General features: G+C 34.2%; 1 protein-coding gene across 5 annotated transcripts; it reads right to left on the bottom strand.

Moving 5' to 3' along the window:
- Nucleotides 1-308: 308 nt before the first annotated feature.
- LOC149568512 (uncharacterized) lies at nucleotides 309-18,854 on the bottom strand. Of its 5 annotated transcripts, none has more exons than XR_016362568.1 (4): nucleotides 18,547-18,854; nucleotides 18,374-18,455; nucleotides 10,504-10,637; nucleotides 699-855 (listed from the first exon to the last, which is right to left on the bottom strand). XR_016362568.1 is itself a non-coding variant. In XM_089821414.1 (3 exons), the coding sequence occupies exons 1-3, from the start codon at nucleotides 18,764-18,766 to the stop codon at nucleotides 540-542; spliced, it is 618 nt and encodes a 205-aa protein (XP_089677540.1). In that variant the 5' UTR covers nucleotides 18,767-18,846; the 3' UTR covers nucleotides 309-539. The 5 variants fall into 5 exon arrangements, 3 of the variants coding, with proteins under 3 accessions (XP_089677540.1, XP_089677541.1, XP_089677542.1); XR_016362569.1 differs by having other exon boundaries at nucleotides 18,588-18,854; XM_089821414.1 differs by lacking the exon at nucleotides 10,504-10,637 and having other exon boundaries at nucleotides 309-855; nucleotides 18,547-18,846.
- Between the last annotated feature and the right edge of the window lie 2,551 nt (nucleotides 18,855-21,405).

Here is a 21,405-nt window from a genome sequence, read left to right as displayed (position 1 = left end):
ACACCCTAAGGTGCAATGGGTTTACCGAAGTCAAGTTTAGTGGGTCGTTTTATAAATGTGCTGAGTCATTTTGGTGGTTCGAAATGGGCATAAATACTGAAGATTGCTGTCAATTGGAAAAGTATAAATAATTAATTATTCAGCTCTGATGTTTTGGGAGCAATAGATTAAGTGATTTGATCGCTCACATAGGGTAGTAAATCAATGCAGAACATGCAGTAAAGTTTGGCCTCAGCATAAGCCTTTTCATGTGAATCCTCATTCTAAAATAACAACAATTCAAGCGTAGAAACCAGAGAGCTCCAAAATGAACCACAAAATACACCTTTTAAGCTGTGAAACTTAAATGACTGTAACAATTTGGATCCTCAATTAGTCATAGTAGCACAAGAACTATACCTCTAAAATCTGCAGAGCACATTGACTTTTGTAATGCAAGGGTATAGTTCCAGATTGGTTTTCAAAAACATCATTACTTGCTTGACTAAATACTGTTGTATTTATACCACGACAGTCCCATTTCCAGAAGGATAAATGGCTCATGATGTAAGACTTGGTGGATTTGAAATGCGGAACAGTTTGTTTTGTCCAGACCCTAAGGACTGTTGCAATTGACTTTGAAGCAGACATGACTTGGACTTCCATAGGAAAGGGCGTTTCTGAAATTGGGGAATTTGTGAAGGCTCAATTAACACTGGTTTTTCTCCAATTGCACTGTATTCTATTGATGGACTGTGGCATGGATCTCCCCTTGTGGTGTCCATTTCAACAGGTTTCAACAGGTTCCTCCAACTATTGTGGTGTTCATTATAACTCCAAATAGCAGTATGAGAAATCCAATAGTTCAATAAGCAGCTGGAATCACAAGACAAATTATTCAAAATATATGAGTGACATGCTTTGCTTGGATTTGATCAGCAGTAGAAAAGATACATTAAAAAAATTCTAGAACCCAAAAGATTGCTCGTTTCCGGAACATAAGAAAAATAAATCATCCAACTCCCAAGCAGAAGACACTAACAATTTTAAATCAAAATAAGAGATGCATAATATTTTTCAACAAGCATGAAACCTGATTGCTGTGTGATATAAAGTGAATGAATGCCCTCGGTTCTTAGCTAGATAAACCATGCCCTAAAGATAATGACAATCACACAGTAATAGGAAATTAATGACAATCACATGCTTTCTTAAGGAATGCTTGCTCAGATCGTCAGAGGATTATAATGAAGTCTTTTATATCACATACGGATTTATATAAATGTTGGAATGCTTGCTCAGATCGTCAGAGGATTATAATGAAGTCTTTTATATCACATTCAGATTTATATAGATGTTGGAAGTTGCACATTATAGAAGATATTGTTCTTATCATAGACACAACCCTAGCTACAGATGTTGCGAGGAATTTTCAACAACTGCTTACTATAATTACATCACAAGAAAATACTAATCTATGAGAAGTGACAAGCAGAACATCAAAGAGCAGTTTGTAAAGTTTGAACTGGTGTGCATATGATAATAAAATTCAAACCTCTAGTTATACAGAGCATGCAACAAATGTTAACATTGGAGTTGACAATCCACAGAAACGATGATGAATATCTCTTGAAACACATTCAAATTACAAGTCCTTTACTTAACGTTCCATCTATTCATTTTTGGCATATAATCCAAAACTGGCATTCAAAGCAGTAGTACTGACATGGATCAAGGCATTCAAAGCAGTAGTACTGACATGGATCAAACTAGACAGAATCTAAATAACTGACACAAATTAAATGTAATAATCCATCACTAACTGTATGATGAATCAAAAATCCGTCTTATGGCCACATAAGGAATCCAATTATAAAAGCTTATATTTGTGGACACAGTATAACATTGGACTACACATGATAGAAATCAGCTTGTTAAGGTAAATAAGGAAAACCTGTCTAGTCTGTTATGCTTAATAATAAGGATGATCTAAGTTAAAAGATGCCAATCCAGATTTTGTGGAGAAATCACCTCAAATTCCACATCACAACTATCCAGTTCATGTAAATTGTCAAACATGAATTTTGCCTGTATAGTTGTGGTCTAGTAGTAATAAAAATTATAATGAGACACCTATCACAATTTTATACTATTTTGAAAACACAGTGGGGCACTTGCATCATAAAATAAGAAGAATATCATCAGAAATTGTGTGGGAAATTGAATGGGCTTATCATGGGCACATTAAACATTCAACCATATTTAGCAAGATCCTATGATCATAAATGAGAACAAATTCTACATTGTAATATTCATGTGGTGTACGTATGACTACAAATCCAAATATATGATAAATTGGAAAAACAATCTTATGACCACATTATGTACGCAGGTATATCATGATCAGCATAAATTCTATGGACATGCTATGTGATTGAATTCCAGAATGTAAGAATTGCCTGGCACAGCTAAACAATTAAACACCAATGTACTCTGTTAGTTTGTACTCTATCAGTAAGATAGTCCACTTATCAATAAAATAACCATATTTCAAATCATGGTGGGCTGCTGTGCATATGCAAGTAGGTAAGAATTCACCACTACATATATTAAAAATTAAGATGTCTTTACCATGCCCACATTCTAAATCAATCATATCAAAATTGCCTTGTATTTATAGGCATCCTGTGATAACTAACTATATTTGGGTTAGTAACTAACTCATTTTTGCGCAGTTAGAACAAAGTTATGAACTTCACAAATTCTGCGCAAAAAAGGTTGATATCTTAACTTTGACCAAAACTGATAATAGTCACTAATCACAAAAAGAAATTTGAAACCCATAAGGCAAATTAGAAAGAAGATATTGGCTTTGCTAAAACAATTTTGCATCTTTGTCTACTTGATCTTTGATGCTTTTGATGTAACTAATTTTCCACCTAGCCATGTAAGCTTGGATCCTTGTTTTTATCCTTTAACTGCTGTCACATGTGTTATTAATACTATGCCATGTGCAAAAAGGTGAGCTCAGAGCTTGAACATGCTCTAAGCAAATTTACATCTAGAAGCACAGGCGAATCATGTAACTTGGAAATGAGATATGTTGAAAATGAACTGTCATCTACACCACTATTGTATTCTACCACTTGCTTGGATTGATACATATAATATGAACGTGAGGCAAATCATCATGTTATATAGTAAGTGCCTGAATCAATAGAGTCCATGGGTGTACTTTAAAAGCTAATAGCCTTAATAAATCTTCGACAAACTTTGTGCCAAATGCCCCTATCTTCTGTAAGTGCATGAAGTGCTTAGGCTGTCATAGTGGTGTACCACATAAAGATATAGATTTGAAAAGTCTTCTTGTATTATATTTGTGTCTTGATGTCTGCTTTTTTTATGTGCCGACCTCTATCTGTCCCCATATTTCCATCATGCTGAAATGATTGTAACAGCAGCTTTCTATTGGTTCTACAAATTCATGGTATTGTGTCTCATTTGACTCTGCTTAATCCATTCATGACTGCTAGAACATTTCTAAGGTCATTGTCTGAAGTAAACTCACACCCATTATGATTTCCTGGAGATGTATATCTGCTCTCAAAAGATGGCTGCGTGTAACTGGCTCGAAGATCATCAAATATTCTTCCCAAGTCCTGTATTTTTTCTCTTCTACTCATTCTTGCCATGCAAACTCTCAACATTTGATATGTTAACAAATAGATAGTGTTCCACATAGGAGATTTCTTCAATTTATGAAATGTGTAAAGTTACTACAAATTCTGTTATTAAATCATAATACCTTCTATCCTTGCTGTAGATGATCTTCTTTATCTTCTGAATGTAGGAGGTGTTATCAGAATATTAAATGTTGTTCTGAAATTTGTTTTATCTCTGCAATAAATTCGTATAGGCAGAATTGCTTAAAGGAGCAGACTTATTCTTCTTGTGTGTCATTTAACTACAATCACACCTTGTATAAATACCTTAACCAAAGGGCATGTCCCTTAAAGGGACATGACCCTATCTAGGTTGGCCCAAACAATGCATTCTCAGAATCGGCACCCAAGGAGATAATGTTTAGCAAACAAGAATAACTAAAACTAGTTAAGGTAAATGCCAACATACACTCATCTATGAAATCGCCGATCATGCCTATTCAAGGAAGAATGTATTTAAAGGCCATCATAAGGTAATATACCAAGATGAGGTCTGTACAATCTGCACATTCAGATCTGTATGATGATCGAAGTTATAGTTCTAACACTCCCTCTTAACTTGATAATCATACTGAGAGATAACGTATGTAGCATCATCAATTTCGATAAATAAGCATAGAATGATACTCTATATCTATCTAAATCTTATTTATCTTGTGGTATCATTGAACACATGATACTATGTCATATTACTATATCTGTGATATGACTTATCACTGATACTAGTGATAACTGTATTGCATGGAATGCAATAAATAGGATAAAATCTGAAAAATTATTAAATTTTTCTTTTATCCAAGTTGCGACTCATAAGTACTGGCAATCCTATATCACAACATGATCTTGAGTTAAGATCTATCAGTACACAGGATAAAGTCTGAAGAATAAATTCTTCCTTTATCCGAGTTGTGACCCATAGGCATAGAAATGTTTGTCACAAATGATTTTGAACTCATCTAGATCCGACAGTAGTTCTCTGTTGTTCAGCACATTATCTAAAAGATTGTCATCTCTCATAATGTCTTTTATACAAGTGTTCATTATCTCAGAGATCGTCACCTCTTGAATAATGAATACAAATGGTGGAGCCCATAATAGTCAATAGCCTGACAATAAAATTATTTGATTTAAAAATTTAAAGAATACAAAAAAATTATAATTCAACCATACCAAGTCTTTTTCTAAAGTGATCTATCTTCACTCGAGAGAGAGGTTTGGTAAGAATATTTGTTATCTGATCTATAGTACAAATGTATTCTAATTTTACAGTATTTTTGTCTACCATATCTCTAACATAATGGTAAGGAATTTCAATATGCTTGGATCTATAATGGAAAACTGGATTCACAGAAAGCTCGATGGAACTCTGATTATCACAATGAATAACCGTAAGATTCATGGCTTGACCAAATAGTCCCACAAGTAGCTTCCTAAGCGAAACTGCTTCCCCAAAGGCCATTACTACTGCGATGTATTCGGCTTCTGTGAAACTGCGTGCTACTGAAAATTGTTTTCTATATATCCACGATATCATTGTTGATCCTAAATTGAAACAACATCCTGAAATACTTTTTCTATACACTTCCACCCCACTCTGAGTTTGTGAATCCATGTAAATCCAAATCAACTTTCTCATATTTGAGCGCAAGGTTAAGAGTGCCTTGTCTTAGCCTTGTAAGTATCTCATAATGTGTTTGACTGCAACTAAGTGAATCTCCTTTGGCTCACACATAAACTGACTTAAAGCGTTAACAGCATAGCAAATATCAAGGATTGTATCTACCAAATACATAAGGGACCCAATCATCTGTCTGTAGAGAGTAGAATCTATGGAAGGTGATTCTGATGCTGCTTCTTTAAGTTTATGTAGATTAGTCTCTATTGGAGAAGATATAGACTTGCAATTCCACATTCCAAATCTCTTTAAGATATCTAATGTATACTTTCCTTGATTAAGTATAATGTTGTTAGAATTTCGCCTTACTTCCAGTCCTAGAAAGTAATGAAGGAATCCCAAATCTTTCATCTTGAATTCTCTGATTAGATCCTTCTTGCATTGACCTTTTAGATGATCATCACCTGCTATTAGTAAATCATCAACATACAATATCAAAATTACCATATCATCTTTATCCCTTTTATAATGTACATTTGGATCAGCTTCATTTTTGGAGAATCCTAAGCCAATGAGATATTTATCAATTCTTTCATACCAAGCCCTTGAAGCCTGTTTAAGCCCGTCGAGAGCTTTCTTGAGCTTGCAAACAAAAGCTTCAGGATCATGAGTTTCAAATCTTTCAAGTTACTCCAAACATACCTCTTTTGTAATCTTTCTATTCAAAAATGTTGTTTTTACATCCATCCGATGTACTTTCTATCCCTTCGATGCTGCAATAGCTAGGACTGCTCTTACAAAGGTGTATCTGGCAACAAGAGCAAATGTTTCTTCATAATCAATCCCTTCTTTCTGAGAGAACCGCCTGGCTACAAATCTAACTTTATATTTTTCAATGCTACTGTTAGCAACATGCTTTATTTTAAATATCCACTTGGAAGAAACAAGAGATTTTCCTTCAGGTCTATGAACAATTTCCCAAACATCATTTTTCATAATGGATTGGTATTCTTCCATCATAGCATCCTTCCAAGCTGTATGTTTAATAGCATCTGAAACATCGGTTGGTTCTGATTTAGACAAATCATTTATGTTTGTTGTATAACTAGAAAATCTTTTGGATCTTTTGCTTTCTCTGATTGTTCCTGATAGTGCAACGAAGTCTTGTGCTTCCTCTACTGTCTTAATGACCCAAAGTGGTCTTTTCTTAGAATTTTGAGTTTCTTCAAGATTGAGATTTTGAATTTCATCTTCAATTTCTTCAATGTTCTCCCTCTGAGACTCAGATTCAGTATTTATTTCAGAACTAGGTAACAGAGAGGGATTTTCAAAACTTAGGGCTCTTTTGAATGCCAAATCTTCTTCAAAAATTACATCCCTACTAAGTTCAATATTTTTCTAACCAAGTATGAAAAGCCTATATGCTTTAGATGTTTCACTATACCCTACAAAAATACCTTTCCTCCTGGAGGGTTCTAACTTAGTTCTCTTTTCTTTTGGAACATGTATATATACAGGGCACCCAAAAACCCTAAGGTGACTTATATTGGGTTTAACCTTAGCAAAGACTTCTTCAGGAGTTTTATCTCTAAGGTAGGAGAGAGGACTCCTGTTTTGAATATAGAAGCAGTACAAGAGGCTTCTACCCAAAGATAATATTCTAGATTTTGATCAAATATCATAGCTCTTGCAGCTTCTATAATTGTTCTATTCTTCCTTTCTGCTACTTCATTTTGTTGTGGCTTATAAGGAATAGTTTACTCCCTCTTAATTCCTATTTCTTTACAAAATTCTTTAAACAAATTTGAGGTATATTCCCCTCCATTATTAGTCCTAAGAGTTTTAATTTTATGTCTTGAAAAGTTTTCAATTAAGGTTTTAAATTCCTTAAATCTCTTCAAGATTTCTTCTGATTCTTTGCATTTTAAGAAGTAAATCCAAGTTTTTCTAGAGAAGTCATCTATAAAAAGTATATAGTACCAGAATCCTCCATGAGAAGGAATAGACATAGGTCCACATAAATCTGAGTGGATTATTTCCAAAATAGTTTTTCTAGTGTTATCATGAAATAGACTTTTGGTGTTATTACCCAGAGCCCGTCCTTTGCATATGCTTGAGTAATCTTTATTCAATTTAGGTAAACCAGTAACCATCTTCTCCATAGTTGATAAAGTTTTTAAATTTAGATGTCCAAACCTTCTGTGCCATATTTCATTTATATCAATAGCTTCATGAAATAAGGCTTGAATAAGTCAACTAGGTTCTGAATTCAATTCATACAAGTACCCTTTTCTTTGACCAATCAACATTGCTTTCTTAAATGAGGAGTTCTTAGCCCAGGTTATTACTTTATCGTCCATGAATGCAATATTATGTCTATCATCTTCAAGTGTTGTAACCGAGATTAAATTCCTTTTTATTCTTGGTACATAGAGTACTCCTTTGAGAAGAAGAGAATTACCCAACTTTAGTTTCAAAGTGCAATTTCCAATTCCTTTGACGGAATGTGCTGATCACCATTAACCTTTTCTGATATAGAGCATAGTGCTTGTTTGTATCATGTAATATGTCGAGATGATCCACTATCAATCACCCATGCTTTGCTTGAGATTTCATTTGATAGTGACGAATACAATACACAATTCTTAGGATCATAGTTATCTTTTCCCTAGTAATGTTTGTACAGTTCACTTGCTGTTTAGAATTCTCAGGGCAATTAGATCTGTAGTGTCCAAACTTTTCGTATCTGATGCATTTTATTTTGGGTAGATCTTTCTTAAGTTTGTCATTCGTTTGATTACCCTTTCTCTTCTTGAAGTGCTTCTTCTTTCCTTTATGAATTTGTATTAAAAACATTTAGTTCTTCATCTTTTGTTTTCAATTTTCCTCCTTTCTTAAGTTTTCTGGATTCTTCCTGAAAACAATCTCCCTCAAGTCTATTGAAGTCAGGAAGATTATCTCTGGCACTTACTCCTTGTGTGAATGTTTCCCATGAATTTGGCAATCCATCTATAGCCATTGGTGTTAGTTTTGTGTCATTAATGATGGTTCCTATACTTGCAAGTTCATCTCTTAAACTGGCAACCCTAATAAAATATGAATTCATCGATTCTCCCTTCTTTATTTGTATATGATTTAGGTGCCTTTTCAGTGCTAGAACTCTAGTTGCATTGTTAACCTCATATGCATTTAGTAATGCATTCATCATATCAAATGTTGTTTGATGTTTCGTTAGCATGGGTACTATATCATTTCTAACCCCATCTAATATGATCTGTATGGCTTTCATGTTTCCTATGCTCCAGATAGTTTTATGAGGTTCAACATTAGGTTCTCTAGATGTTGAATCAACAAATTGTTTTATATCATTTTCTTTAAGAATCATCATGATTCTAAATTTCCAAGCATCAATGTGTTCTTTCCCATCAAACCTGTACTCGGATCTGATTGTGTATGCCATTTGAAGATAGTAGAATGATGCTAGATATATATTAAGTCTAATTATTTAATTTGCTGAGCCTAGGTTCGGCTACCAAAGCTCTGATACTATGTAAAGTTTCTACAAATTCTGTTATTAAATCAGACTTAGATAATACCTTCTATCCTTCTTGTAGATGATCTTCTTTATCTTCTGAATGTAGGAGGTGTTATTAGAAAATTAAATGCTGTTCTGAAATTTGTTTTATCTCTGCAATAAATTCATACAGGCAGAATTGCTTAAAGGGGCAGACTTATTCTTCTTGTGTGTCCTTTCACTACAATCACAACTTGTATAAATACCTTAATCAAAGGGCATGTCCCTTGAAGAGACATGACCCTATCTAGGTCGGCCCATACAATGCATTCTCAGAATCAGCGCCCAAGGAGATAATGTTTAGCAAACAAAAATAACTAAAATTAGTTAAGGTAAATGCTAACGCACACTCATCTATGAAATCGCCGATCATGCCTATTCAAGGAGCAATGTATTTAAAGGCCATTATAAGGTAATATACCAAGATAAGATCTGTGTGATCTGCACAGTCAGATTTGTATGATGATCGAAGTTATAGTTTTTAACAAAATGTGCATTTGTGTTTCTGGAAAGATTGTGTGCAAATTTCAGACATCAATATTTGAAAGATTGTTGTCAAAAAATTCGAACACAATCTTTCCAAAAACATAAATGCAAATAGATAGAGTGCCAAGTGCCAACTGGTACGATATTTAATAAAACAAATTTCTGTGTTGTGCGCTTTCGATGTGAGCAATTTGTCAAATGATTGGTGTGCTATTCTGCATTTGTCATTTTGTTACAGACATCAAAGCTAATAGCAAGATATTCAAAGCTCTTCATTTCATTTCCTGAGTACCCATGTATACTATCTATTGCGCAACATGCTCCCAATGATTCTTGGCATGGCACCGGTCTCAACAAGAACGGCAGAAATAGATTATGAACCTTTCAGCACATCTGTTTTATGAAAACTCTTGCACTTATGGCATTTCTTGTGACATCGCTGCTTTAATAGCTTTTGGTGGGCCGATTTCTCTACGAGGCATTTTGTCAAATAGTTGCAGTATAATCTATGTTTCCACAATTTGCATGCATGTCCATTGCGGCCATTTCCTCATGAGGCAATCTTGGCATGAGTGTTCTATATCTGCATTCCGCACAGCAAGGATATTAGTAAAAATCTGCCAAGTGCTTTTGTTTGATCACAGCGATGGAAATCAATATTTATTCCAACCAATCCATAATGTGCATCCTGTTCTGGCAACATCTCCAAGTTTTACCCAAAACTTCACCTCAACCCATTGCATATCGCGAATCATATTCAAGAATCCTCTAACATTTTCATCATCTAGTTAAAAAGAATTAATAATTGTTTCTTGGAATAGGGTTTGATCGTAAAGTTCAAAATGCTCCATTTGGGAGCTTTTGGAGCCACAACCCGAGTTGAGTTATGTCTGCTTGGATTTTGAACAATAACAACTTAACCAGTTATGAGTTTGACCATACGGAGCATAGAGGTTTTGGTTTTGACTTTTTTGAGCAATTTAAAGAAATAATTTGAAATGTTCAATTTTTGAGCATTTAAAACTACTAAGTTATACATGTTCAATTTTTGAGAGCACACAATCTTTTAAATTGTTTTGATTTTGAAATTCTCAAACGCCTTAGAAATATTGGTTGTGAATGCTCACTTTTCAAGCATTAAGAACTATTAAGTGCCATGGATCTCCCCTTGTGGTGTCCATTTCAACAGGTTCTCCAACTATTGCATTGTCCATTCCAACTCCAAATAGCAGTATGAGAAATCCAATAGTTCATTAAGCAGCTGGAATCAGAAGACAAAGTATTCAAAATATATGAGTGACATGATTTAGTCGGATTTGATCAGCAGTGGGAAAAAAAATCTAGAATCCAAAAGATAGCTTGATTTCAGTGCATAAGAAAAATAAATCATCCAACTCCCAAGCAGAAGACACTAACAATTTTAAATAAAAAATAAGAGATACAAAATATTTTTCAACAAGCATGAATCCTGACCGTTGTGAGATATAAAGTGAATGAATGCCCTCAGTTCTTAGATAGATATACCATGCCCTAAAGATAATGATGCTCTAAACAGTAATACTAAGTTGCCGATTCGGGTTCAGGGACGGATTTGGGTTCGAGGTTCAGGTTTTTGGGTTCAGGCTAAATTTGTTTTCACCATTTGGGTTTGTGAGTGAGTGTGTGTGTGTGTGTACATATATACACACACACAACAGAAAAATGTATAGTTGCAAAACAAAGTCATTTCACAGTATGAATAATTGTTGCTTGATCATTGATCAGTGCCAAATGTCAACGACAAACATTAAATACTCACTCATTAATCTATCTTCATGATTGTAAAAAAACTCATACATTGAATTACTAGATTGCAAAACATAGACCTAGTTCATCAAATAATAAAGTTTGAAACATAATGATAGATGACAAGTGTTTAGTAGTTTATCAATGATCATAGTATCAAATGCTCTGCGAGGGCCAAATGGATCATCATAAAATGAGGGATCAATGGCTTCATCCTCGATTGCAACTATATCTTGATCCTCATCATTGGAACCCAAACTCGTTCCACTAGTCCCATATGCTGCTATATGATCATCCTCCTCAACATAAGAGATTAGATGAGTGAACTGTCTTTATTAGGTTCCTTTTAGAGTTGCATAAAAAAATAATTCAAAAACACTCTTTAAAGTTGTTTTATTTCACATTTTGGACCCTATTGCCACAAGTTCACCATGGGTTCGCTGTGTTCACCCGGGTTCACTCCAGCAAGGACCTGGACAAACCCGCAGTCCAAACTAAAGATTGTACCTGGACCCACAGCGAACCTGGGAGCAAATCTGGACCCGGACCTGAATCTGGGCAGCAGGGGACAAATCCAGCTTCTTAGCAGTAACAGCAAGTTAATGACAATCGCATGCTTTCTTAAGGAATGCTTGCTCCGATCGTCAGAGGATTATAATGAAGTCTTTTATATTACATACGGATTTATATAAATGTGGAAAGTTACACATTATAGAAGATATTGCTCTTGCCATAGACACAACCCTAGCTACAGATGTTGCAAGGAATTTTCAATTTAACTGCTTACTATAATTACATCACAAGTAATTACTAATCTAATCTATAAGAAATGACAAGCAGAACATCAAAGAACAGTTTGTAAAAGCTTGAACTGGGTTCAATGTGCATATGATGATGAAATTCAAACCTCTAGTTATATAGAGGGTCCAACAAATGTTAACATTGGAATTGACAATCCACAGAAATGAAGATGAACATCTCTTGAAACACGTTCAAATTACAAGCCCTTTGCTATTCATTTTGGCATATAATCCAAAACTGGCATTCGAAGCAGTAGTACTGACATGGATCAGCATAGGCAGAATCTAAATACACAAATTAAACGTAGGAATCCATAACTAACTGTATGATGAATCAAAAATATGTCTCATGGCCACATAAGATATCCAATTATAAAAGCTTAGATTTGTGGACACAGTATAACATTGGATTACACATGGTAGAAATCAGCTTGTTAAGGTAAACAAGCAAAACCTCAATTTAGTCAGTTATGCTTAATCATAAGGATGATCTAAGTAGAAAGATACCAATCCAGATTTTGTGGAGAAAGTATGACCACAAATTCCACATCAGAACTATCCAATTCATGTAAATTGTCAAACATAAAGTTAGCATGTATAGTTGTGGTCTAGTAGTAGTAAAAATTAAAATGGAACACGTATTACAATGTCATACTATTTTGAAAACACAGTGGGGCACTTGCCATCATAAAATAAGAAGAATATCAATGTGTCGGAAATTGAATAGGCTTATCATGGGCACATTAAACTTTCAACCATATTCACCTAGATTCTGTGATCATAAATGAGAACAAATTCTACATTGTGATATTCATGTGGTGTACGTATGACTCCAAATCCAAATATATGATAAATTGGAAAAACAATCTTATGACCACATTAAGTACACATGTATATCATGTTTAGCATAAATTCTATGGACATGCTATGTGATTTAATTCCACCATGTAGGAATTTCCTGGCACAGCTAAACAATTAAACAGCAATGTACTCTGTTAGTCTGTAATCTATCAGTAATATAGTCCACTTGTCAATAAAATAACCATATTTCAAATCATGGACTGCTGTGCATATACAAGTAGGTAAGAATTCACCACTGGATATATGAAAAATTTAGATGTCTTTACCATGCCCAGGTTCTAAGTCAATTATATCAAGCTGGATTCCATGAGCACGCTATGCAAGTGAATCTCACATTGTGGAATTGCCCAAAACCTATATGCAATCTGTTGGGTTATGGTAAAGGAGAAAGAGGGTTGCCTATCACAATGAGAATCCATAATATAAATATTAGTAGGGAAATACAAGCAAAAGTAACGTAAGAATCCTTCACTATAAATGAGAAGATAAGACAGAATCCTTCACCAAACAAAAATGAGAAATTGACAGCCTTACTTATGGCTAGATGATGTATCCAATTATGTCAACATAATGCCATAGAGTATAGACATTGTGTTCCATTAAATAACACACTGTGGGAATCAGTCAATTCAGATGAGCATTCAAGCCTAGATATAGCCTGTTAGGATCAGAGACTTGCACTAGGAAGGAGCAGTTATCACAAAGATGAGCTTTGTTCAAAGCCAGATAAGATGTTTTCCACATGAAATTGATCTCTAAAATTATTCCCCTCTTTCATGTCATACTATTTTTTGGACACGGTTTGATTGGGTTTTTGTTGCACCATGTATACAGCACATGTGCCACAGGGATGTCAAGTTGGAGACTACTTTATTAGATGGAAACTCTTCTCCATGGATGAAAATATGAGGCCATTATTGGATGAAGTTCCTTTAAACAAAACAGACTATTAAATCAGTTCTGAGATAACACAATGTGGGAATCAGGCAGTTCAGATGAACATTCAAACCTAGATATAGCCTGTTAGGATTATAGACTTGCACTAGGAAGGAGCAGTTATCACAAAGATGAGCTTAGTTCAAAACCAGATAAGATGTTTTCCACGTGAAATTGATCTCCAAAATTATTCCCCTCTTTCATGACATACTGTTTTTTGGACACGGTTTGATTGGGTTTTTGTTGCACCTTGTATACAACATGTGCGCCACAGGGATGTCAAGTTGGAGAATACTTTATTAGATGGAAACTCTTCTCCATGGATGAAAATATGAAACCACTATTGGATGAAGTTCCTTTAAACAAAATAGGCTATTAGATCAATTCTGAAATAACACACTGTGAGAATCAGTCAGCTCAAATGAACATTCAAACCTAGATATAGCCAATTAGGTTTAGAGGCTCGCACTAGGATGGAGCAGTTATCACAAAGATGAGCTTGGTTCAAAACCAGATAAGCTGTTTTCCATAGGAAATTGATCTCCAACATTATTCCCCTCTTTCATGTCGTACTATTTTTTGCACACGGTTTGATTGGGTTTCCGTTCAACCATGTATACAGCATGTGTGCCACAGGGATGCCAAGTTGGAGAATACTTAATCAGATGGAAACTCTTCTCCATAAATGAAAATATGAGGCCACAATTGGATGAAGTTCCTTTAAACAAAACAAACAAAGAAAAGATGCATGACATAACAGAATTTAGTTAAAAATATAAAATCTCACAATGAAAAACTTTGTAGTGTAGGGGACGATTAAAACAGGACAAGAATGAAACCAAGGATCCTTCCAACTTTTAGCATGAGCAGACCGAAGTTATTGATATCCCAAAAAACAAAGAAAAGAAGATTTGAGAGACTGTAATTCAACATTAGAAGATTCTTGACTAAAATTTGACAAATCAATAACACTCCAAGACTCTGCACCTCTGTGTGTTTCTCTCTCAAAAGAATTGTGCATTTAAAAATTAAGAACCCTAAAAAGAAAAAGAAAAATTATTACTTGCAAATAGTTTAGTGTTATGAAAGTAAAATGCATGTGTCTGTCATTCTAATAATTGGCCAACAGTATCATTTTAAAAGGACTTGCAACAACTTTGAAATTGAGGCGTTATATCATTCATTTCCCTATGGCATTGCATCAACAGACTATTAAATCGGCTCTGAAATAGAATTGCACATGTATGTGAAAGGCTGAAAACTAAAACCTTGAGAAACAGCAATAATTAGACCAAAATAATCAAATATTTAAGAGATGGGGCAAATACAACTACCCAAATAAAACAAAATGAGAGGGATCTCACTAGTACATAAGCAACACACGATTATAAACTCTATGCACATTGTACGAGTGGAATGATGATAATCTCCTAGTAGTCTGGACTCTCAAATGAGAAAGCTGAATATATTTTGATGAAATATTTCAACCCACTAGCTTTTCATCTCAATCTCCAGAAATAAGCACAAGAAGGTCTACATGAATTAAGAAGAGAGAAGTCGTACCCACCTCACCACAAAGTGACTCAAAGGAAAGTTTCATGTCTTCTTTTCATCTCGGTCTCCAGAAATAAGCACGAGAAGGATACATGAATTAAGAAGAGAGAAGTGATACCCACCTCGCCCCAAAGTGACTCGAAGGAAAGTTTCATGTCTTCTTTTCATCTCAATCTCCAGAAATAAGCAGAAGAAGGGATACATGAATTAAGAAGAGGGAAGTGGTACCCACCTCACCCCAAAGTAACTCAAAGGAAAGTTTCATTTGCACTCCACCTTTCCATTAAGGTTTGTAAATTAGATTGTTCATGTACACCTATCCCACTCATCTTCTGACTGAATCATGATTAATAAAACGATTATAGCCTTCTATGATGGAGAAAATTGCCAAATAGTAATCACAATGACTGCGACAATGAAAATAAGAGCATTTTTATGCAATTTTGATCTTAATCTTGGAGGCAATCTTAAGGCAGTGAAATACAACGCATCAATTTTGTCCATTTGGAGAACCAACCAATTCTCCCAATAAATGCAGTCTTCAGAATAACTCGAGCCCTTATGAACAATCATAGGTGGTTTGCAAACCACCTGAAATCTATCTAATCGAATTTCTCATGTAAGGCCCACAAAATCATCGACTTATGTAAGGTTCTGGCTTGATTTTTTATTCAAATCTCAAAAAGGGTTGTCTATCTATATATAGGTGACTTCATTGATCTAAGCTGATAGGGAGTGACTTTGGCATGATTGAGAGTATTTTTTACCTTAACCTTATCGCTGCATTTGGGAGACCTCTCTATTGGCTATTGAGAGTATTTTTGACCTTAATCTTATTGCTGCGCTTGAGAGACCTCTCTATTGGCTAAAGGAAGATGATTACAGCAAGCTTCTTGTTGTCCTCAAATTCAGCATGGCACTACAGGTCTAAGGCTCTAAGGATTGCTTCATTTTAAGATATTAGCAAGTTGCACAGTTGGCTTATTTCTATCAGCATGTGGTCAAACTTGCTATGCATATTAAATCTTCAATGTCACTGTATTAGAAAAATGAATAAAACTGGAATTATTCGAATTGGAATTTTTCTTATCAGCAAAACTCATTTTTCCATTTGTTACCTTATCTCTCTGTAGGTAGAACTAAAGGGAAAAAACAATTAGGGGCGCATGTTACATTTGGATGCTCTAGGACGCTAACAGATCATGGCAAAAGCTATGCACTTTCATATCTTTCCCATATTGTAATTTGAGTTTACCAAAGTTCATGCTCTAAATAGTAGCTCATGTTTGTCAGGAAGTGCATGGTGAAAACTTTGGTTGGAGGAGGGAATATGCACTTGCTGATCAGGCATCCAATCTTGATGACCTAGGGATTAGACCTCATTGCATGATGGATCCCCTCACCCCCTAGATATATTAATTTCTGTAGCTTTACGTAGGCATGTCTAGAAATGTGGTTTACTATGGCCAATTTGGCATTGAACTTGACTTCTGATTTGACAAAATCTGATGCTATGTGCCCTCGACAACTTTAAAACTCTGAGCACACATACTAATCATAAAATTGATTATGCCATGACAATGGTTTCAATGGGCTTTGTAGTAACATTTGTAAACTGTACCCATAATAATGTGCAAAGCATCTCAGTAAGATTTAACCACAAGATATTCAAGTCTCGAGGCTGGCTAGACAATGTAACATCTTGAATCTGTTGAATGTTATCTAACACAAGATGTTCAAATTTTTTTCGAATGCCTTAAGCTCATATGCATATTGCAAAAATGCTGCAAAATGCTTTAGCCATTTACCTTATATAATTCAGTCCGCAACATATCATCTTGACTGTGTAGGCTCTACCAAGAGATATAATTTTATTCTTTATGTCTTGTGACATCAGCCACCTTGGTTAATCTAGGATTATATTGATATTTCTATCCGAAAGATAAGTCTAAAATTTCTCACTTAGATTGCTTTGGTTAGCTATCACTCCAAGTATATTTATAATTTATCTCTTTTTTATAGTTATACCAATTCTTTCCAGTCAATATTTTAGATCAATATTTGCATACCCAGGTGTATCTTTCATTCCAAACTAAAAAGAGCATAGCAGCAATTCCTTTTTGGTTGCATCAACTTGACATAGTAAATCAACCCCTTCTATCTCTGATGTTTATTCTCGGAGCTAAGATCATTTATATATGTAATAGCATCTGCAAGCATAGAAGCCTTATCCATCTTTGAGACATTTTCTGCTACAGCACGAACCTCGCAGAATTTCTAGTTTAACAGGGCTTGACATCAGAAAGCTCTGATTCAATAGTAGAACGCAAACCTGACTTGCAAAAAAATTAAGTGCCCAAAACTTGATATCATGCAAGTCGCATAATAAGATGTGACCACAACCTAAGAGTAGACTATAACACAAGGAAATGACTTCCAAATTACCCATTAGTGCTCTATGTCCTCTCCCTCTTTGGTAGTCCAAGGAAAGGACAAACGATGCCCCGTCATGACATGAGTCGGGGACGTGACACATTACCCATAGTTTCTTCTGGTCAAGAAAATGAAAGATCAACAAAGAAGTGTATTGAGCATCTAGTTCTTATGTGACTGAATCCTAATTCTACTTGTACCATTCTGTTTTTCTCTTCGAAGGTTTTTTACCTAATTGAGGACTATGAAATTGTAATTAGAATGGATATGCTAATATGCACTGCATCTGATAATCATGAACTACATAAATTTGTCGTAAATACCTCACATATGTTGTTTTTGGTTCTACCAGGCAATATAGATAACCACAGAACAGACTGGGACGGGAAAATGTTGATTACGTTGGTTTAAAATTTTAAAATGTATAGACCATAAAGTACAATAAATTTGCTGTGATTTCAGACTAAAGGAAACTATTCATTTATTGCTGTTCATTGAAGGAAAGCTGTACATTATCAAAATTCAACACAAAACCCAAAATTTGTTAACTTTGACACTGCTCTGGCCTTATGAAAATGATAACTAGTAATGCAGGCCACAGAGTCAGAGGCAAAATTTTAATACCCACTATTTGAAACTCAGGGAGGAGATTGCTCCTGCCGCCGTCGCCAGGCAAGCATAACCAAAACCACGGAGTTTTCGGTCAATGGCTGCACAGACACAAATAATGAACACGCTACATTAGCAGGCAGAAGAAAAGATCAAAATCAAAGAGAACACAGCAGGAAACCGCTGGCATGCCTTTGCTACTGCAGACCTCAAACACATGATATTGTAAAAACCTGCCAAAAACCGTACTAATATCATCCCTGCGGTCCGAAAATGCCCACAGTAAACAGCACCCCGCCACGAAAAATGAAGGCCATAGCACGTTACAGCCCCGTGATGACCCACTCTCATAGCAATGCACAGGTGAAACAACACCAGGTCCGTGGCCGCTGCTGCAACCGCCAAAATGCATTCACGACTACACACCCCGATCATTCCAAGCCAACTGGGGCCGAGTTTGTTCAGAGAGGCGTACTTATGTGAATAGAAAATAATTATAGGGTCTCTTTTGGGAGAGGTTGGTGTGCAATATAATAACTGTGAAATAAATTTTAGTTTAAGAAATATTTTTATACGAAAATAAAATTAAAAGTTAAATGTATTTCATTTTATAATAAATGAAGTAATATGTTCATTCTAAATATATAAAAGTTAGATGCCTGGATTATACTAGTTCTATATTAAGTTTAGTTATTATGCTCATTTCAAATGAAATGGAGGTATTAGTATATAAAACAAGTGAATGGTTTTAAGGTCTAGACATAAGTGTTAGTTGTATAGATTCATAATTCAACTTTCATAATAGTCTTAAAGTAGCATATATAGATGTAGTTTAAATTAATGTACTATTTTTTTGGCAGATTTTGGCACTATAATCATCTTGCAAGCAAGAAATATGATTTATCTATATAAAGATGATGATTTTATTTATTAAAAGTATCATCACATAAGTGAACAATATTTACAATATACTGGTATAGTTCTCCACTAATTTAGTGTGGGAGTTACTCATCATAAAAACTAAATATCCCATCCATCAAACTGTTTAATAACAACTATCTTGTAATTTTAATTTTATTGAATAAATATAAGTAAATTCTCACATTTACTTTGAGAGTTGGGTAGCCATTTGCTCAATGAATTGAGTTGCTTGAGTGCAAACAAAGAGATATTCAACATATATTATGCAACATAGAGTGACCCAAATTTAATTTTTTAAGAAGATAACAAAAATGTTTAATGATCATTTAAACTTGATTTAGACAAGTGGAAAGGATGGAAATACACATCATATGAGTTTTTTGTCGTTTAAGAGCAAGAGACAAGTTCATAATAACAATCCATTGAATAATTATTGTTTAATATTCATGATAATATTTAAATGTATAATATTGCAAAAGTGCAATAATTTCATAAAAAATATTCAAAGAACTTATACCAAACAAAATGCTTGCTATAAGAAAAATGAAGTAGCTCTAAAACTAATCCCAACATGTCCCCTTACCATCCATTGGACACAATAAGTTTTTTATGAAGATCAAGCGGGCCTAATGTATATATGAGTTGAATCCAACACTTTAAAAGAAGTCTTAATCATTATAAATAGATACAAAAGAACTACATATAGAGTCAAAATAATAATAAATAGAGTTATCATTTGATTTTTGAAAGGTGTTGTTTGTCCCTCCCAACTAAGTTAGGGACTAATATTTTGGGGGCTCTATTTTGACTTAATCTCCACCTCAATTTCTGTGCAAACATCCCAAAATTTGCTTTACACAAAGGTGTGTGAAAAACCAAAGCTTAATGATCATTTAAACTTGATGTAGGCAAGTGGAAAGGATGGAAATGTGTATCATACAATTTTTTTGTCATTTAAGAGCACGAGACAAGTTCATAATAACAATCTATTAAATAATCTTTTTATATATTTATGATAATATTTAAATGTATAATATTACACATAAAAAATTATTAAAATAACTCATCTTATACTAAACAAAATGCTTACTATAAGAAAAATGAAGTAGCACTAAAACTAATCCTAACATGTAATTCTCACAAGGGCAATGACATGTTTAGTTTATTACTACAAACCACTTTTCCAATTGACCAACTAAGTATGCATGCATTGGTATTTCTGTTCTCAATCACTTATTCTATGTGTGTTTCTTCTAAACATATAGGTTTTCAGGGTTGAGTCAATTAACTTACCCTATAGTTTGAAAAAAAAAACTGTATTATTATTTATGCCTTTTACTATTACACATTTGGCTTGTATGGACTACCACTTTAACTTGGTATACTTTTGCATAGTTTATTTTATAGAAGACCATTTTATCATAGTTGTGTGCAAACTTCTTGCATGATGCTAGTCATTGTATTCTGGGTCTTTCTATTCCATATCATACCTGAGTCCTTAGATCTACCTCTATCAAAATATTGGCCATATAAGTCTTTCCTTATTTATTCCAACTTTGATGGATCTGAATGATAATGAATGCAAACTTTCTTTATGTTAAACCTTATCTATCAAAGCTCATAGTCTTCTTCTTAATTTTCTAGAAATAAATAACCATTACAATAGTGAGGTAAATTCATAATGAAATTATGATTGCCATTTGAATTATTTTAAGCATATTGAGATTCAAAAATGCTATGAGCAATTCAGTATTCAAGTGTAAATATTGTTCACATGGAAAACTAAAGGTTCCTAGTAGAGAGAACGCATTCAGATATATCCATAATTCTCTACTAACTTATAAAAAATGAAATTATCTAGATATATTGTAAAAAATCCTAAAGATTGTGTGTAGTTGGAATCTTCTCTTAGGCGCACCATAAACTACAGACAACAACATAAATAAAAACATTTATATTTTACATTTTGAATTGATATATTTTTATCATAAACATCATTGAAGAATAACATGCATATAGCTTCCAAAATATCATTTGATTAATGACCGAAATAGAAAATTGTTTGATTTGGATAACTAGGGGGCAAATCAATTATCACATAGGTCATTTAAACACTTTTTCACAAACTTA

Source organism: Cupressus sempervirens, chromosome 3 (assembly GCF_028749045.1).
Source record: "Cupressus sempervirens isolate cs-2001-9-10 chromosome 3, ASM2874904v1, whole genome shotgun sequence".
NCBI classification, from domain to species: domain Eukaryota; kingdom Viridiplantae; phylum Streptophyta; class Pinopsida; order Cupressales; family Cupressaceae; genus Cupressus; species Cupressus sempervirens.
The sequence above is the reverse complement of the archived record's forward strand: the minus strand, read 5'-3'. Positions and strand labels throughout refer to the sequence as shown.